Genomic DNA, 27,862 nt, shown 5'->3' on the forward strand with positions numbered 1-27,862 from the left:
AGCAGTAGGATGGGCAGCTAATATATGCTGATGAAATGATTAAGTAGGATAGCTAATAGGCTGTAATTTTAGGAAAAGAAACGATTTTGTCAAAATGTTAACTTATTGTATTATGTTAATATGTGTGTTTAGCTTCTAACGAGAGTGTGAGGGATTTTAAGAACACCGATTTGGCATGAATTATGTACAGCTATCTGCACTATACATTCATACTAATAAATGAACAACAATCATTATACCCCTAATAGCTATCAGTCAACACAAGTAAGGACACAAGTGGAAAACTGAGAACAGGATTGTGGAACAATTGAACAAGCTATCCAGTCATGATCCTAAAGACAGCATCCTGGCATCTTTTACTAAACAATTGCTGGGATTCTTCGATCAATCAGATACTAATTATCAAACTGGCAGAATGCCCTCCTCTCATCGCCTATATTATGTTCTTACAGACTTTTCAGATTTAATACTAGTAATACAGGACAGGGAGTAACAAGGAGCATTGCCTGCTGCAGTAATGGGACTATGCTTGTGTTTCCAGGTGGCCAGACCCCCTCCTCCTCCTGTGCCTACTGCTAAACCAGGACTTTCCCCTGCTGATCTCCGAGCAGTGAGTATCCCCAGGATTACAGAAAGCATCCTGTTCCGGCTGGACCAGAAAACAGCACTTTAGTTGTTCTTGACAGCAAAGATCAGATTCATGCCTAAGAGAGACGCATGCAACCAGAGTTGTCACATTTATGAGATTTACAAGCCAAGTTGGCAAACCCTTCGTGTCTGTCCCATCATGAGTGTGTGAGTCTCGTGGTTAGATGCATAGATGTTCCTTGCAAAGCAGGTTACTTTCGGTGGGATTTTGAAAAGCGTATTCCTGTTTTTAAATGCAGTGTTTCATTAGCAACATTAACAATGGACAGAGAAAACTGTTAAACACTTTATGACCTTACTTGATGTTGAAAGAGGATGAACCAAAATAGCCGTTTTATTCCTGAAATACCTTTAAAGTTGCATTAAATGACAGCATCCTTAAATATTCAAGGATGTTTCTATTCTCCATTGTAATGTAAGTATCATTGTTGTAATTATTATAATGCCTTCAGAGAACTAAATATTTTGCGAGTGAGAAGAAAAAAAACTTTATTTAGATAAAACATTATTGCATTTTTAGTTCTTTAAAATGCTATTGAGACCAATGTTTTTCATCTATGTGTGCGGCCCTCTCCTCATATACCACCATGTCCTGGACAAGATTTGAAATGACAAAATAACATGGTATCATTACATGGTAGCAATTTTACAGTGACAACTGTACAGTATGTTGGATATATACGACGGAGAGCTGTATATTCATAACTGCATGATTCCCTGTGGTAAAAAATGTGAAATGTGCATATTTGAGACCTCTCAATTTGCTCCTGTTTTTCATTCTTCTTTTCAGGCTCTTAAACCTGTACAAAACCCACGAGTATGAGCACTCCCAACACAGCAAAGAGAACGACTGAATCTTTGGCTCCCTATTGTTGCACCCTGAATCACTCCCTGTAGACTGGTCTTGGGGCATCCTGGCTTCCTACTCCTGGAGAGACAGATCTCAGATGTATCTCTATGGGAGTCCCAGTTGGCAGGCTTCCTTCACTGCCTTAAGTTCACTGAATCCATGTGCAATTTAATATAAAAACTTGGTGGTTTTAGGGTCCTTCACTATTTTAGGCTAGAAGAGGTCACAGAATTTGATTTTTATTATGACATCACATTTCACATTATATTTATTTTCTTCTTTGCCCTAGTTCCATTTATATTGTTTAAGGGACTGTTCAATGTGAGATGTGTAGTATAATGAGACCACTTAAAATTATTTAGTATTTAGATTTTATCCCACAAAAATGTATGCAGAATAACTGTAAAAAGAAAAAAGGACAAGCAGTTTTCTTTGATATAAGATTTTAAATGTTTGTCTAACTTACCTGGTCAGGGGTTTTTAACTTTGAAAGCGCTCGTGCAATTATTCAAATGAATTATTTTTGTCCAGAGCAAAATAGTAAATTAAAACATTTGAGTCAACACAAAATAGATTGTACTTACAAGTATGTTTTTTTTCTGAAAGGATTTAGATCACATTTCTAAAATATTTCCAACTTTTTTTGGTGTTTTTGGGGAACCAAGGTGGTAGAGAAGTTAGCTTGGAGTACAGTCTGGGACCTGTAGTCCTGATCTTCCTGAATTGAGGCTGCCATTAACTGACTATGCTTTGTATTTTCCACTATTGGTGGATACAGGGCTTGCATCAGCCAATGTTTCCTCTGCAAAATAGTGACTTCAGAGGCCTGTTGATAGCTTGAGAGCTTGCATTACGAGACGTACATAAATCTCAGGTAAAAGCACAATGAAGTGTCTAGTATCCAAAGACTTAAGACAGGTGGGCATGCTGGAGGAGTTTACACAGAGTCCCCTTTTTCCTTTGAGCAGTACAAGAGAGCAAGCTAAGTTGATTAACCATTGACAATTCCAAGCTTTAATTAAAAAAACATCAAATCTGATTTATTACTACCAGAGACAATGGATGACCAAATACAAAAAAAGTAGCTAACTGACCAGAATCTTCTGTTTTTAAGAAACCTGTGGAATGAAATAGATCTAAAAGTTCTCGAGCCTCCATTTATTTTTTCGGTAAAAGGGAGCACAAATTATCAGAAAACTTCTTTAAAGTTTCTAAATCTTATCTACTTCTCCAGTTGCCACTTCCCAGTCAAACAGAATTTTACTTAGAATACATGACGTCTGTAGTAAAACTGCTGTGGTGTAACCCTTCGAGGTCAGACTGCTTGTAGGCAAGATATGAAGTTTTCTGTATTTTTACACTAAGGCAATCTTCAGATATAAGGTGAAGATATCTGAAGATATGTACATATTTGCTTGTTCATACTGAAGAAAAGAATGCAAAGATTTTGAATATTTTGAATTCACACATCTAAAACACTATGTGCATGTTGTAATAATCCTTTATTTAACCAGATAAGACAATAGAAAACAAATTCTAACAGCAATGACTTGTACCTGTTTATAAAGCTAGCCATTTTACTGGAGCACTCTGAGTAAAGTAACCTGGTTTACCTGGTAACTTATACCACTCACGATTTAAGCCCACAACCTTCGAGATACAGGTTCAGAGACCTAAATTCAACTCCATATTACTGTCTTAATCCTGGAGTGGTTACACATTAAATTAACTAGGTTGCGGTTTTGACTGGATTTATAATACTTTTAAAGTGAGCATATATTATTAGTTTTAAAATGGGTTGTTTTCTCCAAGATTGAATTGGACATATTCTGATTTCCAGTATGAAGAGACAGTTAAATGCTTTCAAGGTTGAAAACCTTTTTTTAAAACCATGAACAGATTTTGTTATTTAAAACATATTTTTATGTTGTTTAATTTAATAAAATACACTTCATCAAGCCAATTAACATTTACCCTTTAACATGGTTTTTGTTCAACACTGTTATTGTCCTACAGCAGTGGAAGTCACCAGAATTCACATACATTTTTTTCTGTTTTTTGTAAGTTCATAATATATAAAATGGTGTATAGCAACTTCAGTAACTTGGTTTTGGTATTTAGAAACAAAAACCATAGGCACATAAATGAATTTTTAGCTGACACTTGTACATTTTATTGTTAAAAAAAATTCAACTATAATAAAGAATCTTTTTCAAAAGCCCTGTCTTGTAATTATTGGACGGTAAGTTAAATGCAATCTCAGGCATGATCCCTGCGTGCATCCTGTACAGTAACAGTCAGGTTCCCCTGATTGAACTGTAGGACAGGCTTCAGTATATCAGGTCAGTAATAGTAATTTCAGAATTGGGCAACAATTGGGTTTGATTGTATACTGTCGCATGCTGTGCAGATTGTGCTCATTCCCCTTGGGTAGATAGGATTTATCCAAGTTCTATCTTCCACCTCCCAACACTGTGCTGGCTGGGTTAGTTAATATCTCTACTATTGTTCCAGTTCTCATTTTTGTGTCCGCTATGGTATGTTACAGTATGTATCTGTCAAGTTAATCCATCCAGTGTTTAATTCTGCCTTGTGCCCTATGCAAATTAATCCGCCCAGTGTTTAATTCTGCCTTGTGCCCTATTCTTTTGGGATCTGTGCTGACCATGACCAGGATCATTCCTTCTTAAATCATTCACAAATGACTCACCCCATTTGATTTTAACAAATATTTTCAATTAACATTTGCCCATGGGAGAAATAGTCAGACTTTGCATACTGAGCTTAAATGATCACCCATTCATAAGGCAGAGGTGTTCAAAGTTGACAGTCTGGACACAAAACAATGGGTGATTACTGTATATCATTTTAAAGCTCCGAAATTGGTCTGTCAAACTATTTGATAATTGCTGTGAAAAAAAATGAGGTCATTTTGACTTTAGACCTCAATGATTTCAAAAACTTTTCTCATTTTTTTATGTTTATTGCAGTTTAAGTCCTTGTTTAGAGCTGCTGATATTTATGCATTGCACCATTGATTATGACACAGCATACCTACATTTTGAAAATATATGCTATGTTTCCCTCAAGCTTTTGCCAATTATTGCTGTTATAATACAATAAGTTTTCCTTCACAATTGTGGATTGTTGCCAAGTAAATCTAATGAAACAGGTTTTCTGAGTTAAAATGCAGAAATGTGACCCGCCAGCTGCTCATAGATAAATATAAACTGGAATTGTCACCCAGCACAATTAGTAAAAAGAGATGGTGGTAAACCACAATAGCAGTCTGCTAAGTGTGACTATGATGCACAAAATACAGTAATGCAATGCGGAAGTTGAAGAAATCATTATTTCAACACAGCTGAAAAATATTTTTTTTATGTTCTCTATAAATGAAGTAGGTTCTTTAGGTAGTGCCAAAACTGCATTCCTCAATTTGTTGAGAACATGGATGAACATTTCTTTACTGCCCAGTTGTACTTTGCCTGTGCTTTTTGTCTACTAGACTCACAAGCATAGATTAGCAGGTATGATGAGCAGTTTCTACACAACAGCTCGACTATAATGACCAACTCTGGGGGGTTTTCGGTGGACTGTTTTTGATTAAATTGGCTGCTCATACTCCAGTTTTGTAATTTGCAGTAAATTGGTCTTTAGTTGCTCGCATGTTTCGCCTCTCACTTTGAATTCATTCAGGGATATCATGCTCTAGGAGTAGGTGCTTTTACCCAGTGTTGCTGTTTGTTGATTACTTCTTTTCCTTGGATTTCCAAACTTACATTGCCTCAGCCACCATTGTTCATGAAACGCCAAGTGTCCCAACAATCAAACGCCCCACTTTCAAATTCACTGAGAACTCCTCTTCCAGCCATGTGAGGTATATACATTATATTATATTATGTATTATATACATCTCCAGCCTTTGTATACATGACCTTACACATTCTGGGATAGTATTTGCTTAATTAGCATGAGCCACACCTGTGTGGAGGCCCTTGCCTTTAAATGTATTTGATGTCCCTTGTTTAGCCAGGTGACTACGTGGACACTGCTGTAACCGGCAGGGACCTGCATCATCAAGCCTTGGCTGCACGGAAACAAGTAAGGTTAATGCCACATGGAAAACATAACATTTTGTGTTTCCTTGAGGTAACCTGAAGAATGCTTAACAGTCAAAATGTGTTTTTCCTTTCAATTAACCATAATTGATCCACCAGTAGTAACAATAAGTAATATTTATGGAAAAATTAAACTGTTTATTGTTATTAAACTTTCATGCAGTTGCTGTGGATGCTACTCTCAGCTCTTGTTGCATTGTAACCGTCCACAATTATATTTGTGAGTTGTTACAGTTTACTTGTGTATCATTTTTCATAGCTTTCCAGCCATAAGACAGAAACCATATTGGTTTTTAAGCATGAAGATGTTTGTTTCACCTTGGTTGTGTTAATTTATCATCTAACTGTATTGAAAATTGCAACTCAAAACTAAAAAAAAAAGTGTAATTACATACCATAAAAACAACCCCAAAGCATTCTTGCCTTAATGGATTGAACTATAACCGGGAACGTTGTGGGATGTTTCGCTATGTGCAATGAACGTTACTGCAAATGGTTTATTTTAAGTCATAAAATAAAGTTTGAGTTGATTTTAGCTGTGTTCTGAATAGTGTTATTTTTTTCCAGCTCACCTAGGGTATACAATTGAAACTTCATTAAAATATTGTTTTCTGTTTTTTATTTTCTATATTCCAATAATAATAATGTGATGTTAGGCATCAATTTTAATATAATGCAATTATTTTTTGACACATGATGCAATTTAGTCTTCATCATAATGTATTGAAGGCCAGCTCAACTGGACAGTTTTAATTGATATACATTATTGTGTATATCACAAACTAGAGATATGCAAACTAAACTAGACAAACTAAATTAGAGATATGCAATACACTGTAATGGAGGCATGAAAAGCCAATATAGAAGAGATATAAAGACCAATCACTATCCACTTTGCTCCTGGAATTCAAGAACTTTCACATTACATTGCAAAAACAGACATTTTACCATTTTCATGCTGCTGGCGTCAATTTCTGGGCATTCAATGGAACTAGACCGTGAATTTAGCACTGTCAAGTCCTGACCAGTTTATCTCACTGATAACCAATGAGTATAATGCAGTGAGTATAACTGCAGTATAAAGAAGTCTGTTTTAAAAATGCTCCATGTTTTAATGATGCTGTGGTCTTCAACATTGTCCACATATTCCCCACTTACAGTATATGCAGTTAGTGATGTAAACAAGCTCGTGTTAATGAGCTGTAATTTTTGTAGCACATCAACAAATGGACATTATCAATGCACTGTAGACTTGAAAGTTATTTGTTTACTAAAGTCATCACTCCAGCACAATGCTATTTTTTTGGGGGGGTTTTGTCAGTTTCCTTTTATAACTTCCTTTTTTCATGTTGTACTCTTCACACTTGCAGCTTTAAAGCCACTTCAAGCTCACAGACTTCAGCCGTACAAGGGTGATTTTATCCACTGGCTGCAAAGTGATCAAAATCTTCACAGTAAACCCTGTCTTAACAGATCAACACTAAAGATTGTGATTGTCTTAATCTAGATGAGTGTTTTAACTCAAATTTGACAAAACTGTAAATTGAGTTGATTTAACTCCAGCTTGGCCAGGCCAAGACTCTACTTCAGTCTTAACTGCCTAGTAGCTTAGCTTGACTTAAGTTCCAGTTTTAACTAACTCTGTTACAACACTGCAATAATGTGGAAATTACCGACGCTTTTGTGCTGGAAGTCAGAAGCTAAAGGAGTGGCCTAAGGATAAGACATTGCAATAAAGGCAGGTGTACAAAAGTTCCTGTCTCTCATCTTAGTAGCTCTGTCTAAACCTCACCATGGAAACAACTCTCATATGGATCTTTACCCTGTTGGTCTCACTTGGTCCTGCTGGTAAGAATATTTTGATCTGAATATTTTCTGAAGCATATTTTAAATGTTCTATCAGTGTTGTCTGACAATTAACTGAATTAACTGTCCTGCTAAAATTGATGATTGTAAGTTATCTAGAAGCCAGTAGTCCCTGGCTTTTAGAATACATATCTAATCTAACATAGAATTTGTGCTTTCCTGATAGCAATATTATGGAAACAAAAGAATGATAATACTAGTACGGGGGCTGGAAATGACATTTGTAAATGCTGCTGAGATACAGCAGCCCTGAGCTGCAACAAACTCTTCATCCTAGATCTGAGACCTGGCTGTTTCCCTCAGTTCTGGAATCAAGTACTAATCACCGGCATTTCAGGATCTGAGTGCCTGAATATTACAATTGCATTTGCTGCTGCAATTGGTGTTGGTTGACTTGTAGATGGTGCTTGTCCCTCTGAAAGAACACAGTTTCCCAAACCATGCTCTAGTCTGGTAGAGCTAGACTGTAGGACACGCTGTTCTTCATATGAGAAGTTTAGCTAAGGTTTTGACTACTTTATTAAAAGTACTGAGGTAGTTTTTGTAAGAGTAGGGGTGTTAAGCTCTGTGTTTTAGCTTAATTCCATTAGAACATAAGAAAGGCTAGAAATGAGACCAGCCCATTCTTACCATCTGTCCTGTTTGGTCGTTCTCAGCTTGTTGATTCGCAATAGTGTGAGCCAGTCTTTTCTTAAATGAGTCCAGGGTATTAGTTTCCACCACATGGCTGGGTAACTTTTCCATGCTTTCACAACCCTTTGAGTAAAGTAAAATCTCCTATTCTTCTGGCAGCAATACCACTTTCTTTCAGACAGGGACACCAAGACTAAAATATGACTTGAGCTGCCTAGGATTTTGTTTTTTATTGTATTCATTTTTTTCAGAATACCCACACAATATTTTCAGTTTCCCAAACAAAAAGTGAAAGATGTTTTGTTTAAACTGTATGACAAGAAGAGGCTCACTGTTGTTGGTTTAAATTTTTATTTCCTTTTTATATATTTTGGTACTTGCAATACGACTGCTAAATAGCCAACCTGCAGCTCCTTTAGCAAATCACCTGTAATGGCTACATGGACACACAGTTTTCACTGTATTCAGCATAACCACACTACTTGTATATATTGCATACACCATGGACACATAGCAGCTCTACTCATATTGAGTTTTATTCCATTTCTATTACATCTATTATTATGTAACCTTTTTTTTGTAACCTCAATTTTGTGATTTTTGTGTTTTTGTGATTTTTGTGAGCTTGCAGAAAAGACATTTCATTGCCAGCAACTACTGCCGCACGCTGTACTGTTGTGCATTTGATAAATACACTTTGATTTGATTTTGATTTTGATTTGGAGTTTCTTATTTTAAAAGAACGCTGAGTGTTGGGGAGGATCTTTAACTCCATAGTTTGAATGAGAGTTTTTAGTCACCAAGATGCACAAAATAACGTGATTTGGATGTTCGTGAAGTTGATAATTGTGCTTTTTTTTTAACAGAGGTGCTTATGCAATTGCCTTTTATAATTTTGATCAGTGTTTGCAAGTCGGGGTATTTCACAATGTGTTTTTCTCCTTTTGCAAACTCTAATCTTGAGATCAGGGCTTGCAAAAAAAAAAAAGAAAGAAAATTGAAAAATGTTTTTCTCCTTGCACTATAAGCAAACATCACTAGGTCAGACAGAGACAAGTGGTGGCATAACGATAGCAGGCAGACTGGGAAGAAATTCAAGAAAGAGGTGGCTCTGACCTAGAGGCCTTAGGACAATGTGTCCACCAGCATGCACTGCTGTATGTTTTTTTTGTGCCTACGAAAGGCAATACCCTATAAGGTATTGTCACAGCAATGATGTGTTTCAGACATCCCTATTCTCAGGAAATATCTCATTCAGTTGCAGGAAGTCTTTTTACGCAAGGGGACAGCTGATTCATCAGAGCAGATGTCACCAGAGGTCTTTCAGTGAGATAGTAAAACTGAGGTCATAATTATTTGTGTTGAATAAAAATCCCATAATCCTATTTTAAACATTGTAGGCGTCATAGATAAAATTCAAATTCAGGCATTTTTTTCTTACCTCAGTTTGTCCCCTCCACCTCAGCTGACTACCTGCATAGCCTTTATGGTTGAAGAGGGCAATGCAAATGTAAGGTTTTGTTAACTGTAACTGATATTTTATGATTGCATTGTCCATAAAGAGGTATGTCTATAGCAAAATATAAAGATATGGCCACACTGTATGTGGTAATCCACATTTAAGGATGCATCACAACTGGGATCTACCTGCTAAACCTTTAAACTCAACTGTGATTTTTGAGTAAGGTTCCAAACGTTTCAGGCAGTACAGGTATATTTCAGATTGGTATGGAAGGTCAGTGTTGGGGCATATAGTCAAAACAACATGCATAATTTAAAACTACACACCTGGAGTGTTGATGAAATGGGATATTTTTATTTTTTACAGTGCAGTATATTGACAGTTTGTAGAAGACAGGAAAAAAAGCCATCTAGAATATTGATGAGGATATGTAATATGTAGTCTTTGCATCCAGACGGACATTTGTTACCTCTTGGTAATTAGTCTCAGAAATATCCAATTAGCCTTGCAGAGACTATTACTATTACTATTCCACTATTGGTTTACACACAAAAAGCATATCTATCTTTTATCTAATAGAGGGTGTCCTCTCTTTTATGTTTATTTGAAAAATTTGCATTATGTATAATTACAGCTTTTGAATGTTTTCCCATAGCTGATAAAAAGTCACTGAAGCTGAAGGGCAGGCTCAGATACTCTTATGTGGCCTACATTTCTAAGAACAACAAGTTAAAGTTTTGGTTATTTCAGGAATACAGACCAACCCTCCAATGGTGTGCTAGTGATTACAGGATTTTCTTCTGATGGAACTGTTCTGTTTGGAAATCAAATTGAAAACTCCAGATCACGGCCCTCTGCCCTCAATGACAATTATGCAGCTCTAGTCCTGGGAAACTTTGACTAAAGTTCCAGTACCTGCAGTATATGCTTCTCCACAGCCTTAGGCATCTAAGGTGACATGTCTTCTGACACTGCTGAGATAATCACATTGCAGGACAAAAAAAAAATCACGTTTTTTGTAGAGTACTGACATTTATATAACTTACTACATTTTAAGAATAAACAACAATATTGTTGTTAACTTTCTTCTTTATGTATCCTTTTAGTCTTCATCTGAGCTCTGTGCTTATTTTCTAGTCAGAATAACTCTGTAGCTCTGTAATTACCAGCTCCTGTTTCTGTGTTTATTTGCATTGGTGCAGTGTTGTTCTTCCACTGGGTGTGGCCTTCTGTTGCAAGCTAGTAGAGTTACCAAATGCCTTCATAATCCTGAGAATCCATGTTTATCCCTGCACTGTTGTTAAAAACGTTATGATGCAGTACTACTGTTTATGCTTTTTGAAAATAAAGCTGGACCCAATGTTGTTACATGCAATACTGTACACTAGGATAAGGTGTAAGACAGAAGGTAACAAATGATAGAATTTTACATTTATATTACTTTTTTGTTTTTCAGATTTGGCATTTTTAATATTGCATGCTTTTTGTAGGCTTTGCTTTCAATCAGAGATCTTGTCTTGTAAATGCAGAAATGAAAGAATGAAACATAAATTCCATTTCCTGCCTTTTTTCTGTTAACCACATGACTATAGTACTATAAAATTCATTTAATATCATTTTAGAAGGAAGAATGGGGTTTGGACTAACTCTCTAGAATAGCTTTCTAAAGAATTAGTCAAAACAAACCTGAAAAACTCTTTCAAAATCACATTACCCACACGAATAAGGAAGTGAAATGTTTTTACCATGTTTGGAATAAATAAAGTCTATATTCACAGACTGTTAGACAGGCAGAGAAAGTTACAATATCCTAGTACAAAAACAATCACAAATCAGAATGAATACTTGATGAAATTGTTGGGAGCCTGTTAATCAGGCTTGACTGGAAGTTCAGTCTTGCTCATGCCTTAAAATTAATCTAGTGCAAAGTCATAGTTCAGTGTACAAGCTTGTTATGTTCAGCTGAAAGCACTACTTTTCAATCCGCTGCTGATATCACTAAAGGAAAAACTGCAGGGTACAAAAAGGTATTACATTTTTATACCAGCTGATTTTCAGAATCAGATCTGCCAAATTAAAATACAATGTTCATTCATGTTTCCCGAAATAACTTTCTGCTTCTGACGACAATGAATTTATCAAAGAATGTTTTGCCACAGGGGCTAAGCCTGTGACAGGTTTGACTCTAAACATTTCCATTAAGTATTAAAATAGCCAGCTGTTTCCTGTCTTATTCTTTCACTAGAAATACCCAGCACACTCAAATAAGTTTCAGAGGACGGTGAAAACATTACTTTTTTCAAATTTTCCATTGCTGTCTAAATAAAGCTTCTGATGAACTGGTATTGTAGTGACATGCAAATACCTGCAAATACAAAAGTGTAATCTCAAAAGCATGCATTGCCTCAGGCTAATGTGGAGAGGATGGAGGACTGGAAAAGCTTGCAAATACTTAGCCTGTGTGACTATTAGCTAGCCTGCATCGCAAGCTGCACTATACTGTATGCTTTAGATATTCTCTAATGTTCCCAATATTGACATAAAGTGAAACAGAATAATTATTTGAAACAGGATTGTACATTACTCTAGTTATTAGCTGCTGTAATTAACAAATCTGAATTCATTTTAAAATAAAGCTGCAATGATAAAATACTAAAGTTCTCATACACAAAAGTGCATGCCTCAGTATTGTCAGCTTGCAGAACTAACTTTTCTCAGTTTCACTTAGATTACAGTGTATCCTAAAACTAACAGGGTGATTGGCTTTTTTCTTAAGGTGCAATTTGTTGAAGACTTACATTTTGCCACAACACATTAATGAATCTGTTCCCTAAGGCTCAGACATTACTTCAAGCTGGTACTAATCTTTCCATCTCCAGTTTCCTTCCTCACCGCTCAGGTCCTTTGCTGTATTGCTGTGTTTCAGTGGAGGACAGTGCTCCGCTGGACGGAGTCAAAGAGTATGAAGTGGTGAGACCCCTCAGACTTCACACACAACACAAGAGAGACACAGAGGTAGGCTCAGCCAGTCTTAATTACAAAAACAGTAAATATGTACTGTATTACATGTTCCAATGCTAATGTGGATTCTGTTTATTAAAGCAGCAAATCATTGCTTGAAGTTTGAAAACTTTATTCAACATGCAGGTCTTAGAAATTCCATTGGATATGCAGAGGTCTCATTACCAAAAAAGGAATCGAAAATCTTCAGTTGAGCTAAACCATTTACTCTTGCTTATTGCTCAGTTTTTTTACAAAGAAAAAACATTAAATGTTGGGGATCTCCTGAGTCACTCAGTATTTGCACACATTCAGGTTGAGTTCTATAATCACAGGTTCAAGCCTGGGCATGTTACATGATTGTGTCCAGGATTTCCTAAGCAGTGGCACACTATTGGCTGAGCCCTGCCTACAGTACTCTGGGAATAGTCAGCCGGGGCTGTGTGGGTTCTCAGCAAAACAAAAGCGCCCCCTGTGGCCTCCCAGGCACTTGCAAGCATGTTGTACCTCCAATGGGCTCTGAATATTCCCATACTGGGCTGTGGAGCCTGTGATGTGTACACAAGTGAATCAAACGTGCGCAGTTCAAAGGAGTCCCTCCTGTGTGAGGTAGAAAGGTTCATAGCTGCAAGCTAAGGTGTGAAAAAGACAACTAGTTATTCCAAATCAGGTAAGTATATAAAAAATAAATACATTTCAAAATCCAAGCTTTATTGTGTAACTGTTGCAATATAAATTAACACTGAGTACTTTGTTGTTAATGCTGATTAGGTTTAATTAAAGAATTACATAACTGCGATAACTTCTAAGCAGAATTTTAGAATGTTTACAGGTAGCTGTAATTTAACTTTTAATGACATTAATATTTTGGGTAGTGAGCTGTAAAAGTCTAAGAGAAATTTTGCGTATGTATAAGAAAGACAATATTCTTTTTTTTTTCATTTTTACATACATTCGCAGGCTTGAACAAACAGCAGAAGACACTAGACTGTCCAGGAACTGAGTTTGAGGTCCCTGTAGTATACTATTACTGTAACACTTTCCTTTAGCTTCCTTGAAAGCTGTATCTATAATTAACAATTTTCAGCACTTATTTTTATTATATTCTCAAGACCGTCACAGACTATATCCTCTTTTGTTACAGCAGATGTTTACTGACATGTGCTTAAAAAAAATCACTTCTAAAATCTCATTTTTAAAAGAATGGCCTCTCATTTCATTTCTTCAGACAAGCCAACTGATGGCAACGATTCTGTTGTAGAAAAATCATGTTTGTTAAAACAATTACAATTTTTTCCCCTAAATAAACACTTTTTGGACTACAGAGACATAAGCTGACATAAAGGTTTTTTTTAACTTAAAACCAAACAATTTGTGTAATTTCATGAATAACACTTATAGTATATACAAACATAGGCATGTCTTGTATTAGGATCATGTTATGTATTATATAATGACCTTTGCAAACTGTCATGCTTCTAACCCTGGTATATTTTGTGCATATATAAAACAGTCCTATTACACTGATTTTCACTTGTTCTCCAGATGTCACGGCCAGATGTTGTGAAATACAGGATGCAAGTGGAAGGAAGGGATATTGTGATGCATCTTGAAAAGAACGAGTGAGTCAGAAGCTCATTACATCACAGCTCGAGCGGCTGACAGAGTGTCAAAGGACTATGAAACACCAGCCACATTATTTTGTAAACCCTAACTACTAATGATCATGGAGGACAGTAGTGTTCATCAGGAACAGAAGGTTTTCCTTTTTTCCTTCCATCTTAGCTCTCCATTATCTAATTTAATTAATAAGATGTTTAAACCAGTTAAACAATAATACCAGTTACCTCTTTTCCCAAGTCTAACAAAAGTGGTGATTTAAAACCCCCAAGACTTCATCCCCTGATGACTGGAGCTAGGGCCCTCTTGATCTAGTTTCCCATGAACATTAAATGTCTTCCTTGAGTCATACCTCTACAGTGTAGCGAAACATAAGACAATCTGCTGTCTTTCATAATGATGTATAAGCAGTGTTCACTGCTCACAGTGTAGTGTATATTGTCATAACCATTGTGGGTGTTGTGAAGCTTCTTTCTGATTAATGCTTTCCCAAAACTCCTAGGGGCCTGTTAACCAAGGACTACTCTGAGACGCATTACACTGATGATGGAGAGATAATTACCACAGCCCCACAAGATATGGTATGTCAATAAAATAATAGTAGTACATTGCAGGACAGAATTTTTTTGATCCTTTAAAAGAAAGGACCTCCTAAGCTTCCATTTTAATCACAGGGCTAAAAGGAATGGGCTGCACTCTATAGTATACTGTACATGGGTGGTCTTCATTGATCATGTCACTTATTTCTGCCTTTTCAATGTGGTAAGGTGGCCAAGAAGCCACTGGTAAATCTTCCCAAAGGAGCTGGAGGCTTCCTTAACAGCATGACATTGTGTCTTTCCATATAAGAATTGAACCTGACCTGAGAAGGCTCACATGGAACTGTGTCACAGTTGTTTAATCAATGAGGAGGTGTATGTATGAGATAGTAGAGTTTTCCTCAAGATTCTGAGGAGGTCCCAATTAAGGGCTCCTGAGTTAGCATAACCATTACAGTTGTAGAAACAAGCCTCTATGATTAGGGGTGTCTGCCAAAGAGTGACAGCTAACATGATATCTGAGTATCAGCAAGATGAGAGAAAAACTTCAAAACAGAGAGAAGAGATAGCAATGATAATGAGTCACAAAGCCCCCTGAGTGAAATCAGGAAACCCTCCAAAAGTAGAAAGGGGAGATTGTGACTCTGTGATAAAGAACTGTGGTAGTGGAAAAAAACCTCACTTCAAAGGTGGGGTTGCATTGAGCTCACGACTCTGGATGCATCAGGGAGTTTGGAAAACGGATTGAAAAGATATGGGATCTCAAGAGCTAGACAGAGGAATGAATGGCCTGTGTCCTTTGCCAGTCCAGGCAAGTATGGTCAGAGAAAGAGTGAAGTCAATTCGTAAGAGAGAAGCATGTTCTTTTTTCTGGAATTTTAATATGAAGCAGGTCCTGAAAGGGATGTATTCTTAGATCTGCTGTTGAGTTGACAGTACTATGATGATGATAGTAGGAGTTATGAGTTGAGGTGGATAAAGAAACAAAATGTCTGCTCAGGGAACAAGAGATCTTTTGCAAGAGAGAAGCTAAGCAAGTGAGACATCAGAAAATAAAGAGTAAGAAATATGGCAGATTTGTATTTCAGAGGCAAAGTTTTCTAATATCTAAAAAAGATTAAGACCCTGGTTGAGACGGAGATCTCTCCAGAACCACTGAGCAAATCTAACTGCAGACCTCTTTAAATAATGAATGAATATTTGGCAGAAGACTTATCGTGAGTCACATAAACAGGCCTAAATCACACGTTATGCACTGCAGTTAATCCATCTACAAGGAAATCAGCATTGGATTGTTACTTCTTGTATTCAGTGCCATGGTGTCCAAATTTATTAATGTATTAATGAATTAATGTATAGTGGGAATCATTGGAAAATTAATTTAACACAATTTCAGGTGTATTATTGGAAGAACAAGAAGAAATACCAGTTCAGGTTAAAATAAATAGCACATTGGATCGTAAGTACTGAGTCAGTATAAAGATCCAATGTATGACTTTCTGTTATATCTTTTATACCTCTTCACAAGAATGCATGTCCAGATAAATTAATAATGAAAGTGAAAATACATTTCACATGAAACATATGCTGCACTGCAAGTTTACTCATTAATAATCTTGTTTTTATTTTGTCTTTGCTTGCACCTCAACAGGATCACTGCTACTACCATGGACACATACAGAATGACAGTAGCTCTGTGATTAGCATCAGTACCTGTGATGGGCTAAGGTATGAGCAATTGTCTGAAATAAACATTTGACACAGAATGACCTTGTTGAATATAAGCCATGTAATGTGAAGGGCTGTAGTCAAGGAACAGAGTGAGCAGTCAAGCTTTCAGGGATCTCTTGAAAGGGAATGAGTTCTGTTATTCATCTGGGTTTTGTTTAACCAAAACAGCACCACATATAGCAAGACCAGTAAATATATAGGCTTATATACCTATACACACAGAACTGTTCCACATCAACAAATAAATGCAAAATCAATGATCAATGATCAATGTTCAGATCAATGTTATCTAAAGATCAGTGTTAGAAGTTGATTCAAGACCTACGTCCAACCTTCTTTTTTAAAGAAATGGTTGGGTTAGATTCTTAGATAAACTACTAAAACCCAAATGATCTAAATTAGATGAATGGCCTTCTGTTATTTGCCACTTTTCTTTGTAAGCTCCTTATACTGTACATGGATATAAATAGCAAGATTTAAGAGATAAAAGTTATTTTTAAAATGTTTAAGCACTTGATCAGTGGAATGAAGAGCTGCATTACTTGATTGATTGAAATGAAGCTACAGTGCATTCTGTGGTCCATATAGATGAAGGTTCGAGAATCTTGCTTGAGAAGAAATGGTTTTTAAATCTTCTGAATAACAGGACTCCTTGGAAACACCCTCTCAAGGAGAACTACACATTTTGTTCTTCTTCTTAACGCACCTAAGCTCTCTTTTGCATAATTTACCCAACTTTCTGCTGCAATAGTCAAGTGAACGTTATGTTTATCTTTGGTTGAGTTATCATAGATAGAGCTCTGCAATGCCAGAATGAAGATCAAGGCCTTGTATCCATAGTAACACACTTTTCACCTGTGACTCCATTCAGAGGTTATTTCCAGACTGCAGGCCAGCGTTATCTGATAGAGCCCCTGTCTGAGGAAGACACCGGTGACCATGCTGTCCTGAAGTATGAGAGTCTGAACGAGACACCAGCAGTCTGTGGAGTGACCAACACCAGCTGGGATGATGGCCTCCCTTCCATCAGTAAAGTGCACTCCAGAGGTTCGGTAAGAGCTCCTGACACAGACGCATGGGCTACTTAAAATCAGATGATTAGATCAATGTGATCTAAAGATCAATGTTAGACTACGATCAATGTTAACTAAAGCAGGAAGCTAGTCTTTCTCTGTTTTAAATAAGCCATTCATGAGGCCAGTATTCATGTAGCAGTACTAGCAATTAATGAAGTTTTGTAATCGAGTTCTTGGTCAGATCCTCTGTGTGCTTCAATTCATTGTAAACTTTTTGTTCCAATATCACCTTTTGTTTTCAGGGGCCTACTCTCATGCAACAACAGAAATACATTGAACTTTTCTTGGTTGCTGACAACAGAGAGGTAAGAGAAGCAACTTTTCCATTGTCAATAGTGCATTCAGTACATTCAGCTATCAAAAAGTGGTAACACTTTATTATGAGAGTTGCTCTAGAGGTAAGACGCTACAACCACCCATTGTGATCTTTGCTCATGCTAGCTCAACAGCGATCCCTGTTGTGTTGTTGCTGCTCTGTGTTCTCTCTGCCCAATTCATTCTGGGCTCTCAATGTTAATAAGACAGCCCACGATGCCCAGCTCAGATCATTACATTCATGTTGTCTCCTGTCTTTTGCTCTTGTGAGCTGCGAGTTTACTTAAAATGGAAAATTATGTTATTGAGAAGGCAGAAAAGAAATTTAAAAATAGAATTTGTTTTTGAGTGTACCGTTGGATTACTTAATACAACTGTTGTAGATTTTAAGACCATGTGGTTACTTTCTATACAGAAAGGAAAAAGTTAATTACAGCAACAATCTCAGTTTTACTTCATTCTGCAGGCATAAGAGCAAATAATTCTTTTTTTTCTTACTCCGAACAGAACATGCTCCCAATTTTCCTTTATGTAATCATTATTATTTAAAACCCTGCAAATCTAAAAGAACTACTGGCTATAGAAAAATGACCTACCTAACTGGAAAGATTATTATTTCAATGTGAAGAAAGCATTAACATAACCATATTCTTTACGATGTAATTAGAAAACCTTTGTTGTTAGAGTTTAAACGTACTGAATCCAATTAATATATAATATTTTACTGTTTTCAGTTCAACAAAATGGAGCGTAACATGAATAAACTGAGGAAGAGGGTGTTTGAGATAATCAACTTCGCCAACATGGTGAGTTTTGTCTTCATTGCTGTGCACTAGAGAAGGCTGGTCTGGTGTCCCCCTGTTTTTCAATTAAATAATAATTTGCACTAATATTACGTTATCTTGGGAGAAATTCAAATTAGAACAACCAGACTACTTGGGGCTCTTGAAGGTGTGGGAAACACAGACTGATCCTCTTTAGTCTTGAACAAAGTGAGAGGATTCAGCCCCCATATTCTGCTCTAGATTGATTCGAATATTGAAGGAGGATGCAAAGGTGCAAGTGTAAGCTAAGTGCGGGAGCATTTGGATTAAATACAGAAGCTGTTTCTTTATCTAAAGGGTAAGAGGTGTGTGAAACTAAGCCAAGAAGTAGAACCTGTTTGCATCATCCAGGATATAGCTGAATGGGGTTCTCAGGATTACTTTTGAGTGACATTGGCCAAATGTCCTTCTGATTTTATGTTTGTGAAAATGTTTGTTAATACATGTTGACCCATCAATCCCAGTACTTATATTTTCTGCATACCCTGGTGGATCTGTTCTGATACACCTAGGTAGCTAAGTAGAAACACTGTTTAGTTATTATCTCTTCTAAATATCTAGTTTAACCCTGAGTATTTTTGGTTTTCCATTTCCTCCCTGATATGAACTCAAACTGATCCCCGGGTATGTAAATTATCTGTTTTGGTAATGCTAAAAATGAAAAATGTATTTGAAGACTTTCAAAGCTGTTATCCTTCCTTACTAATCGGTTTTAAAGATGATCTACAGTTGTGTGTTGTGTATGTCAATTAAAATAGTTTGCCAGCTGAGAGGAGAGAAAGGGTGTTTAAAAACATAGAAGTACCACCGAGAACTAGATCTGAAAGACCTGTTATTTTATCTGTGGTTCCTCAATTTGTCTGATTTTGTTTAGTTAGCTCAGCTTGAGCAGTTGCACAACAATGCTAAGATTTCTGCATGCCAAATGTGTTTTGCAGTTGCAGTTTGCAGGATTACACTATTAACACAATCTCAGCCATGTGTTTTTTTTTTGGTTCTAGAATATGTTGGTTTATTTTTATTACATTATCACAGCAATGCACCAAACTGTTGTTATTAATCTCATTGAATTATTATGTCTGTAAAATTAGATTGATCAAAGCTGGGAAGAGGTAAACATCAGCTAAATTAATTTAGCCGCAGACAAGGAAAAAGAGAAACTCTTGCATGTTTGCTTTACTTTGGATAATATGAGAGTCAGATACTATACGACCTTTCAAATAGAGAACATGGTCATAGCCTCTTGTATTTTTCACTGAATTTTTGGTTTCTTGTCAATTTTAGATAACATATCATTCAGTACTTAATTATAAATGTTATCTTCACAATACACCACATTCCGTAGGCCTCACCCTAAACATAATGGCAAAGCTGTGTAATCCTGTGATCAGTCACATTGATTCACCAATTGAATTAATGTTGGGTGATCACAGGTTTCTTCAGCTGTGATATGCTGCACATGGAGGGAGACTGTCTGAGCTCACATCTTAAGAAACAAATGCACTCAGATACTTCAGTGTCTGTGAGAACTCTAAGGTCAGGATAATGGATGAGAAAACCTTTCTTGTTGTTATGCTCATTGCTGTATTTTACACTTCTCTCCCACTGTCCATAGGCATATCGGCCACAGAATACCTTCATTGCTCTGACTGGGCTGGAGGTGTGGACTGACCAGGACAAGATTAGTGTGACCGAACCAGCAGGACAAACTCTGGACCAGTTCACCAGCTGGAGGAACTCTCAACTGGTAAAGAGCAAGAAGCACGACAACGCCCAGCTTCTAACGTACGTCCTGAGAGGATTCAACTAACCACTGTCTATAACTACAAGGTGTATCATTGACTAAAATTGCATTCATACATTTCCTTGGTAAAAAACAAATTAACGCAGTTGTGACATTAATAATGTCAATACTGTTCACTTCTTTAGAATCGTCAATACAACACAAACACAATACCCTGTCTTCACCACTTAGATCACCACTTAGGGGATACAAGTAGAAACTATTTAGAAGTGCATTTAATAAAAAGAACAAGAGTCATGTCTTTACACAAAAGGTTGTGGGAGTCAGGAACAGGCTACCAAGCTATGTTGTTGATCTGGTTTCTTTAAAAAAAAAGCTTAATGAGATCCTCAGATCACTTAGCTATTAGCAACCAAATGGAACAGATTGGAAAGATCATGTTTATAATAATTATGGAATTATGGAACAGTCTTTACTTTGATTTTATGAAAAAAAGAAAGCAAGATATTAGTCAGTTTAAATTAAAACATAACTAACAGTTTTTAAACAATAAAAATATTACCTCATAATACTCTCTCATTTTTAATGAGCGTCTTCTGAGTCTTTTCACTCATTACATGAGTTATTTAAATATTTAAAAATAATTTAAAAAATAGAAAATAGATTAGTATATAAATATACCATCAAACACAAATCAAAATTATTTCTAAAATTAAATAAAACTCCCAAAGACACAACAAGCAAAAATTAAACCCTCAGGAGCTGACTTGTGATTCAAATTGTATTTTATAACTTGTTTTTCAGTGCAATAGACTTTGAAGGTTCTACAGTGGGATTAGCTTTTGTAGCGACCCTGTGCTCTAGCCATTCAACTGGAGTTATCCAGGTAGTGTTCTCTCTTTATCTGTTGAATATTGTATCCTAAATATCAAGAGGTTAAACATGTAGATGAGGTTGGATTGGAGAGCTGGAATTGAAAGGAAAGAAGGTTAATTCCATGCTGATATGTGAAAAGATTATGTGCATTTTTTCTTGTTTTCTTTACACTTTTCATTGCTTATGATCCAGAATGTATTCTTATTCCTGATCATATAAATAGAATTTAGTTCAAGGAAAGTTGTGTTAAAATTCTGTAGTGCACAAAGAAGAAAGTTCTGTGAAATAATCCAGTTATATACCGTAAACACATCTACACCAGTAGATGTTCTAATAAAGATAATTATTCATTTTTATTGAAACTATTTTTCATTTTTTTATTATGTGGCTGAATCAATGTACATATACACAGAGCGTGGTTATTCTGAAGAACAGGGTACACCAAGGGGCTACATTAAAACACAGCAACAGTCCAAACAGACCTGCTGGCAGCTATAACTTAAGAGAAGTTATTTTATACTGCGGTGATGTATTTGAGACCATTTTTTTTTTGCATGCATCTGAAAATCTTAAGCAATTTGGAACATTTTGCTTCTGAAAGACACTAATTAGTCAATTCTTATTACGTCTTTGGAAAAGAAGTATGATAAACGATTGGCTTGGTTTCCTCATTATTTATACAGCACATCCAATTTCATCCATTACTTCAAGCCCAGTTTTGCAAATATGACGTGTTAGTCAATATTTGTAAACTCTCTTTCCTAATGTCTCTTGGTCCATGTCCTGTGGAGTATTACACTTTTACTGCTGCACAACCCAGAGGTACAGGGGGAGGGCAGAGGCGATGTGTAACATCTCCAGTTCTCTCGGTCTCAAAAGTAAATCTTGAGTGAATTTTGGGGAGATTCATTAGCAGATTCACAAATGACTAAAAACTGGGCTATGCAACATGGAGCATGAGTAAAATGAGTTATGTAAAAAAACAGACAGCTATTTAGAGTTTTTTTGGGGGGACAGGGTTGACTTTTCAAGTCTAGTGGTAAGACCAGCTATTTAAAATCTTCTTCTTGATTTTAGGACCACTCTCCAAATGCCATTGCTGTTGGGGCAACCATAACGCATGAGATGGGGCATAACCTGGGCATGAACCACGACACCAGTTCCTGTGTCTGCAAGGACTCCTCCTGCATCATGGCAGCTGCCCTTAGGTACAGAACAGCACAAGGGGACAGAAAAGGCAGAAAGACACAGCACATCATTACAGCTATCTGAAATCAAAGAGGAATTAAATACAGAGTAAAATGAGCTTTACCTTCGGACTAGAAGTTTCAAATCCCAGTACTTTCACAGTGTGTCAGGTAGCAGTGTCTTGCTTTGGTTGTCTCTATTTGTAAAGACATCATGGCTTTATTTGAAATTAATGGTTAACTGGAACTTGACATGCTTGCTAAATAATAATAAATAATGTGTTTTAGCTAATCTACCTCTGTGCTGAATGTGTGTTCACCTATGTCATTGTGTAGTTGAGCTACAGCTGCGTGCCATCTGGCACACATATAAAGGCATTTTGGCCCAATTAATTAGTTGATTGTTCATACACAAAAATTGTATTTTTATAGCTTTTTCACTACATATTCACTTAAATGAACAAATCTATTGTTGTAAAACTCTATTAACAAGAGTTGTCAATGACTATAACTAAAGGAAATCAGGGTAAAGGCAAACTTACTATCCTTTTACACAAGACCTAAATAAGCTAAATAAGCACTGGTTATTTCCAATTCTGACTGCTGTTGAATGAGTATGTCGAATGTAGTAATTTCTCAGAGAACTACAGTATAGTATAGTATATGCAAACACCTCTGCTTAGTTTGCCTTTTGTAATTGCTGCCTAAACAGCCCGAGTAAGAAGGGTAGTGGCCCCTTTGCAGGTTCCAACAGAGAACTCTAAAGAAAATGTAATACAAATCTGCAAACGAAGTCCAGAGATAGGCTGAATTCAAGAACCGGGAAGGAGATCCAAGAAGAAATAAAACACGAGAAGCAGGGGAAAGGAAACAAGAAGTAACCAGGAGAAAATTTTTAAAAAATAAGAACTGAAACAGAATAAGATTTGGAAGAAAAGAAAGAATCGGGGTATTAAGTATAGGAAAAGCCAGGTAAGGTCCAGAACACTAATCAGAGGTAAGCATCAAGACTTAGCATTAAGGGAATGAGAACACAATTTATATGGAGCTGAGGAGTGGAAGAATGGAGTCCTAGATAAAGAAGTCAGACCGTGATTGGCTACAGCTGTCTGCGTTGTCTGCACTTTTGCAGTGCAGATGGGCCAGCAACCAGTGCTTGTGGCGCCCTCTGGTGACAAGAAGATGGAACTGTAACATCTTTCACTCGTCATTCTAGCCTTGATACCAGAAACATTCTAGCTGTACCGATGGGTCCAGCGGTTAATGGTTGCACATGTATTTCTTCAACAGTCATTCCATTCCAAAACACTTCAGCAGCTGCAGTGACACGAGCTACGAGAAGTTCCTGAACAACCGAAATGCAGAATGTCTTTTAGACAAACCGGACCAGCAGGCTCTCATTTCTGATCCAGTGTGTGGCAACGGCTTTGTGGAGAAGGGCGAGCAGTGTGACTGTGGCCCAGTGGAGGTAATAAAAATAATAATTCCTTACACTTATAGAGTGCCTATCTGGACACTCCACTCAAAGCGCTTTCCAGGTAATGGGGACTCCCCTCCACCACCACCAAAGTGTAGCATCCACCTGGATGATGTGACGGCAGCCATAGTGCACCAGTACACTCACCACACATCATGGGGATAGCCATCATGAATGATGAAGCCAGTTCAGCGTTTGGGATTATTAGGAGGCCATGATTGGTAAGGGCCAATGGAAAATTTTGGCCAGGACTCAAGGGTAACACTCCTACTCTTTTTGAGAAACGTCCTGGGATTTTTAATGACCACAGAGAGTCACAACCTTGACTTAACAGCTCATCCAAAGGACAGCACTTTTTTACAGTATTAAATGTGGCATTTGGACCACATGCTGAGTGCCCCCTCCTGGCCCCTCCTAATACCTCTTCCAGCAGCAACCTTAGTTTTTCCTAGGAAGTCTCCCATCCAGATTCAGACCAGGCTCACACTTGCTGAGCTTCAGGGAGTTACAAATTGTGACTGGCAGCTGGCCTGCAGTGCTTTAGCTACAGTACTTTTTTTGGGTGATGGTCTGGTCATGATGCATGGAGGAGCAGACTTTGTCTTCTCTTATTAATACAGCAGTGGAGCAGTGGACCTTCCAACATCATGAGTAGGGAAGTTCTGAACTTAGAGGATTGGCTTTCTGTTATATGTATTGCCATCTACTAAGGGAATCAACACATTTTTATTGCTTGTTGTCAATTGCTTTCATGTATTGTTCATTAAAATGTGACAGTACTGTGCTGTTTTTTTTAAGTTCATTCACGGTATCTGTCTCTCTACAGGAGATGACAGAAATGTCATGCAAAGCGCCATGTGAACACTTAATAATAATGTTTCTTTATTAGCCCTATACAATTTCATGCATTAGGAATTCATCTTTTCACATACCCCAGCTTTTCTCCATGGAGACACAGACAGGGAGAGAAGCTTGGGGTCAGAGCACAGGGTCTGCTATTGTACAGTACCCCTGGAGCAGTTAGGGTTAAGGGCCTTGCTCAGGGGTCCAATGGAGTAGGATTCCTCTGGCAGCCGTGGGATTTGAACCAGCAACCTTCCAGTCATAGGCACAGATCCTTAGCCACAGAGCCACCACTCCACCCACACTTTGTTCCCTTAAGTCTTCTAAATATTCTGGAGGGGCTGAAGAGGAACATGCTGGGCTTTTTGCCTTGCTTATACATTTTACAAACACACTGTTTTTTTGGATGGTCATTGTTTGATTGCAGGTTTCCGTGACCTCAATGGCGTAGGTGATCTACAGCAGGGATCTTCCAACAATTAACACGACTGAAACTGATATCCTCTTCCTTCTCTATCAAACAATGTAGGTTGCTGTGGTGATTAATCAGGATCATTCCCAAGGCAGATTACAGCCAAGTCTTTAAATTCTGCAAGTTCACAGTCCCAAAAACGACTTCTGAGGTTTAATCATTGAGCATCATCCCTTTCCTACCTTTGTGTTGAATTACCATCCTCTGTATTCATTCTTCTGTAGGAATGTACAAACCCCTGCTGTAACGCCACCACCTGCAAGCTGACCATTGGGTCAGACTGCGCTGAGGGAGAGTGCTGTCAAAACTGTAAGGTAAGCTCCTCCAAGGGGATAGTTTAATTCACAAATCATAAATCATAAGTGTCCCTGACATTGTATTCATGCAAACATCTATTGACATAACACTGTATCTAATGATTTCTAAATCAGAACTGTAATTGTATGTAACTGCCATGGGGAGGTGATTAAAAATTAGTTTCCAGCCATGTTTCTCATATGCTTAATGATATAAATATAGAAGAATGCATGCAATATTAAAATTTAAGTGTTGGGATATCATGTATAAGTTTAAAATGCTAATGAACTTCGAAAATTATGAGTAAAAGTGAAGCTGACAAGATAAATGACTTTATTTTTTATGACTTTTCAAAGCCATGATGTCATTCAATGCATTTAAATAGGAATTTCAGTGTTACCGCGTAAACCTCAAGTACTTCTTTTGTTTATAGTAATAATAGTGACATCTAGTGGTCATATGTAGGCAGTACCCTCACTCTGCCTACTGTATGTAATTCAGGATTTGCATTGAACGCTTTTAAGTTAAAATGTAATTTTGCATATCACGAGAATGATGTTGAGATATATATAGTAATTTGGAAAGATCTAGCTTACTAATATTTATTTAAAAAGTGTAAAAAAGTTTCTTAAAATACAGTAAAAAATATTATTTTTTTATTCATTATATTTATTCTACCTTTTGTACTCAACACAAACGGGAAAGATGGACTGAGTGCTGTGAACTTGCTTTTATAACTTCTATCTTATCTTAATACTGCTAGCCTAAACTTGAATTTAATTGTTAAAATCAGTTCCTAAGGATCTTTAGTGCAGTTAATTTTCTGTGCCACTTTTAGATTTAAACAGCTTTATAACTAGAAGAAGGTCTTATTTGGTCTAAGTGTTAATTAAACTAATATCACCCTTCTCTACAGAACTGTCATAGAAATAGGCAACCAGACTCCAGACTCAAAGGATCAGACTTAGGAACTCCTGATTTAAAATATTTTTTGGCCCAGGAAACTTTTTTTTTCTAGGTATTCAAGACGTACTTAAACATATTTTAATAACCTATAGAATTAAATAGTAGCTAAGACAGTCTTTTAAGAACTACATTTATCAAAGCCTGAATGACAAATAAAAGAAGGTCACACTCCACTGGGATCTTTATTTTGATTTGTGTGGAATTCTTCTAATTATTTTCAAACCAACCAAGGACCTCAGATTTTCTGCTGCCGCATGAAAACGAAACTGTCCTGTTTGGTGAAGAGCGACGTTGTGTCTGCTGAAGATGGGAGACCTTAGTCAGAAAGACTATCATTTCTGAGCATTGTAATAGCTTCAGTTGCAAATTTTCATGGTGAAAATGTATCCCCCTATTTTAAAAATGCAGCAAAGTCATAATTAATAAAACTTAAAAAATAGAAAACATTAAGATAAGATAGGCTAATGGTTGTGACAACCTCTACTATGAACAGTCTCAGGAATAGAATTTTCATGTACAGTCAAAAGTATTGTCTACCACCCACACCGTCACATTTGTACCCACTGAAAGGATCTATAGGTTCCTCAGTCCAAGTCTTCGGAGATTCCTTCCAACTGACTTATTTTTAAAGACTGGCTGCACCCAGTGATTAATCTTTTCTTAACTAGACCATATTAACCAGCTGTCTCAAACTCTGAATAAAATTGTCTTGAATAGAACAACCGTTTCCTCATACCAGAATTTTTCAGATGTATCCTCATTAAAGTTTGTAGTTTTATTCATCAAGGGTGTGAATTTTAAGCAATTGGCCATTTTGAAATGACTTAATATACTTATTGTGAGCAGGTACCTGAGGATAGATACAGAGAAGTTTTATTAATTCCATTATATATTTCTATTGCAACTATTAATGTAAAGGAGAATATATTTGATACCAAGATTTAGTAAATTAAACAGGTCACATATTTCTCAAAACCATTCAATTCAGACTTCTCAGTCTCAAGTCCTGAGGATACCATGTGATTGTTTTTACAGCTTGAACTATTTGTAGCTATTTTCATGTGTTAAAATAAACCTTTTGATAAAGCATTAAAAAAAAAAAACTGTGTGGCTCTGGTTGGCCTGAGTACTGGATGTAGATTAAGTCAAGACAAGACTTTTCAGGGCAGGTTTCCATTATAGAGAAGAAATATGCTTCTAGAATCAAGTGGTAGGTGGTGGTTGAGTGCCGTCAAGTCGGTATCGACTCATGGCAACCCTATGGACAGTACCACCGTCACTATCCACAGAGTTTTCATGGCAAGATATGGAAATA

General features: G+C 36.8%; 2 protein-coding genes across 5 annotated transcripts in view; both read left to right on the forward strand.

Moving 5' to 3' along the window:
• The window catches only part of LOC102691850 (zinc metalloproteinase/disintegrin-like HR1a), a 31,031-nt gene extending 27,315 nt beyond the window's left edge, over positions 1-3,716 (forward strand). For both annotated transcript variants that reach the window (XM_069181451.1, XM_069181459.1), the window contains 2 exons: positions 542-610; positions 1,439-3,716. In XM_069181451.1, coding sequence (XP_069037552.1) covers positions 542-610; positions 1,439-1,471 — 102 coding nt within the window. In that variant the 3' untranslated portion in view covers positions 1,472-3,716. The remainder of the gene's footprint in view (positions 1-541; positions 611-1,438) is intronic.
• Positions 3,717-7,002: 3,286 nt separating this feature from the next.
• The window catches only part of LOC102691652 (zinc metalloproteinase/disintegrin-like HR1a), a 31,978-nt gene continuing 11,118 nt past the window's right edge, over positions 7,003-27,862 (forward strand). For 2 of the 3 annotated variants that reach the window (XM_069181437.1, XM_069181447.1), the window contains exons 1-13: positions 7,003-7,467; positions 12,460-12,595; positions 14,126-14,202; positions 14,703-14,781; positions 16,391-16,467; positions 17,342-17,522; positions 17,789-17,851; positions 18,596-18,667; positions 20,301-20,470; positions 21,234-21,315; positions 22,383-22,513; positions 23,783-23,960; positions 25,509-25,598. In XM_069181437.1, the coding sequence (XP_069037538.1) occupies positions 7,430-7,467; positions 12,460-12,595; positions 14,126-14,202; positions 14,703-14,781; positions 16,391-16,467; positions 17,342-17,522; positions 17,789-17,851; positions 18,596-18,667; positions 20,301-20,470; positions 21,234-21,315; positions 22,383-22,513; positions 23,783-23,960; positions 25,509-25,598 (1,374 nt within the window). In that variant the 5' untranslated portion in view covers positions 7,003-7,429. The remainder of the gene's footprint in view (positions 7,468-12,459; positions 12,596-14,125; positions 14,203-14,702; positions 14,782-16,390; positions 16,468-17,341; positions 17,523-17,788; positions 17,852-18,595; positions 18,668-20,300; positions 20,471-21,233; positions 21,316-22,382; positions 22,514-23,782; positions 23,961-25,508; positions 25,599-27,862) is intronic. The other variant, XM_069181450.1, reaches the window with a different exon arrangement.

The sequence above is a fragment of the Lepisosteus oculatus genome, chromosome 2 (genome assembly GCF_040954835.1).
Source record: "Lepisosteus oculatus isolate fLepOcu1 chromosome 2, fLepOcu1.hap2, whole genome shotgun sequence".
NCBI lineage: Eukaryota > Metazoa > Chordata > Actinopteri > Semionotiformes > Lepisosteidae > Lepisosteus > Lepisosteus oculatus.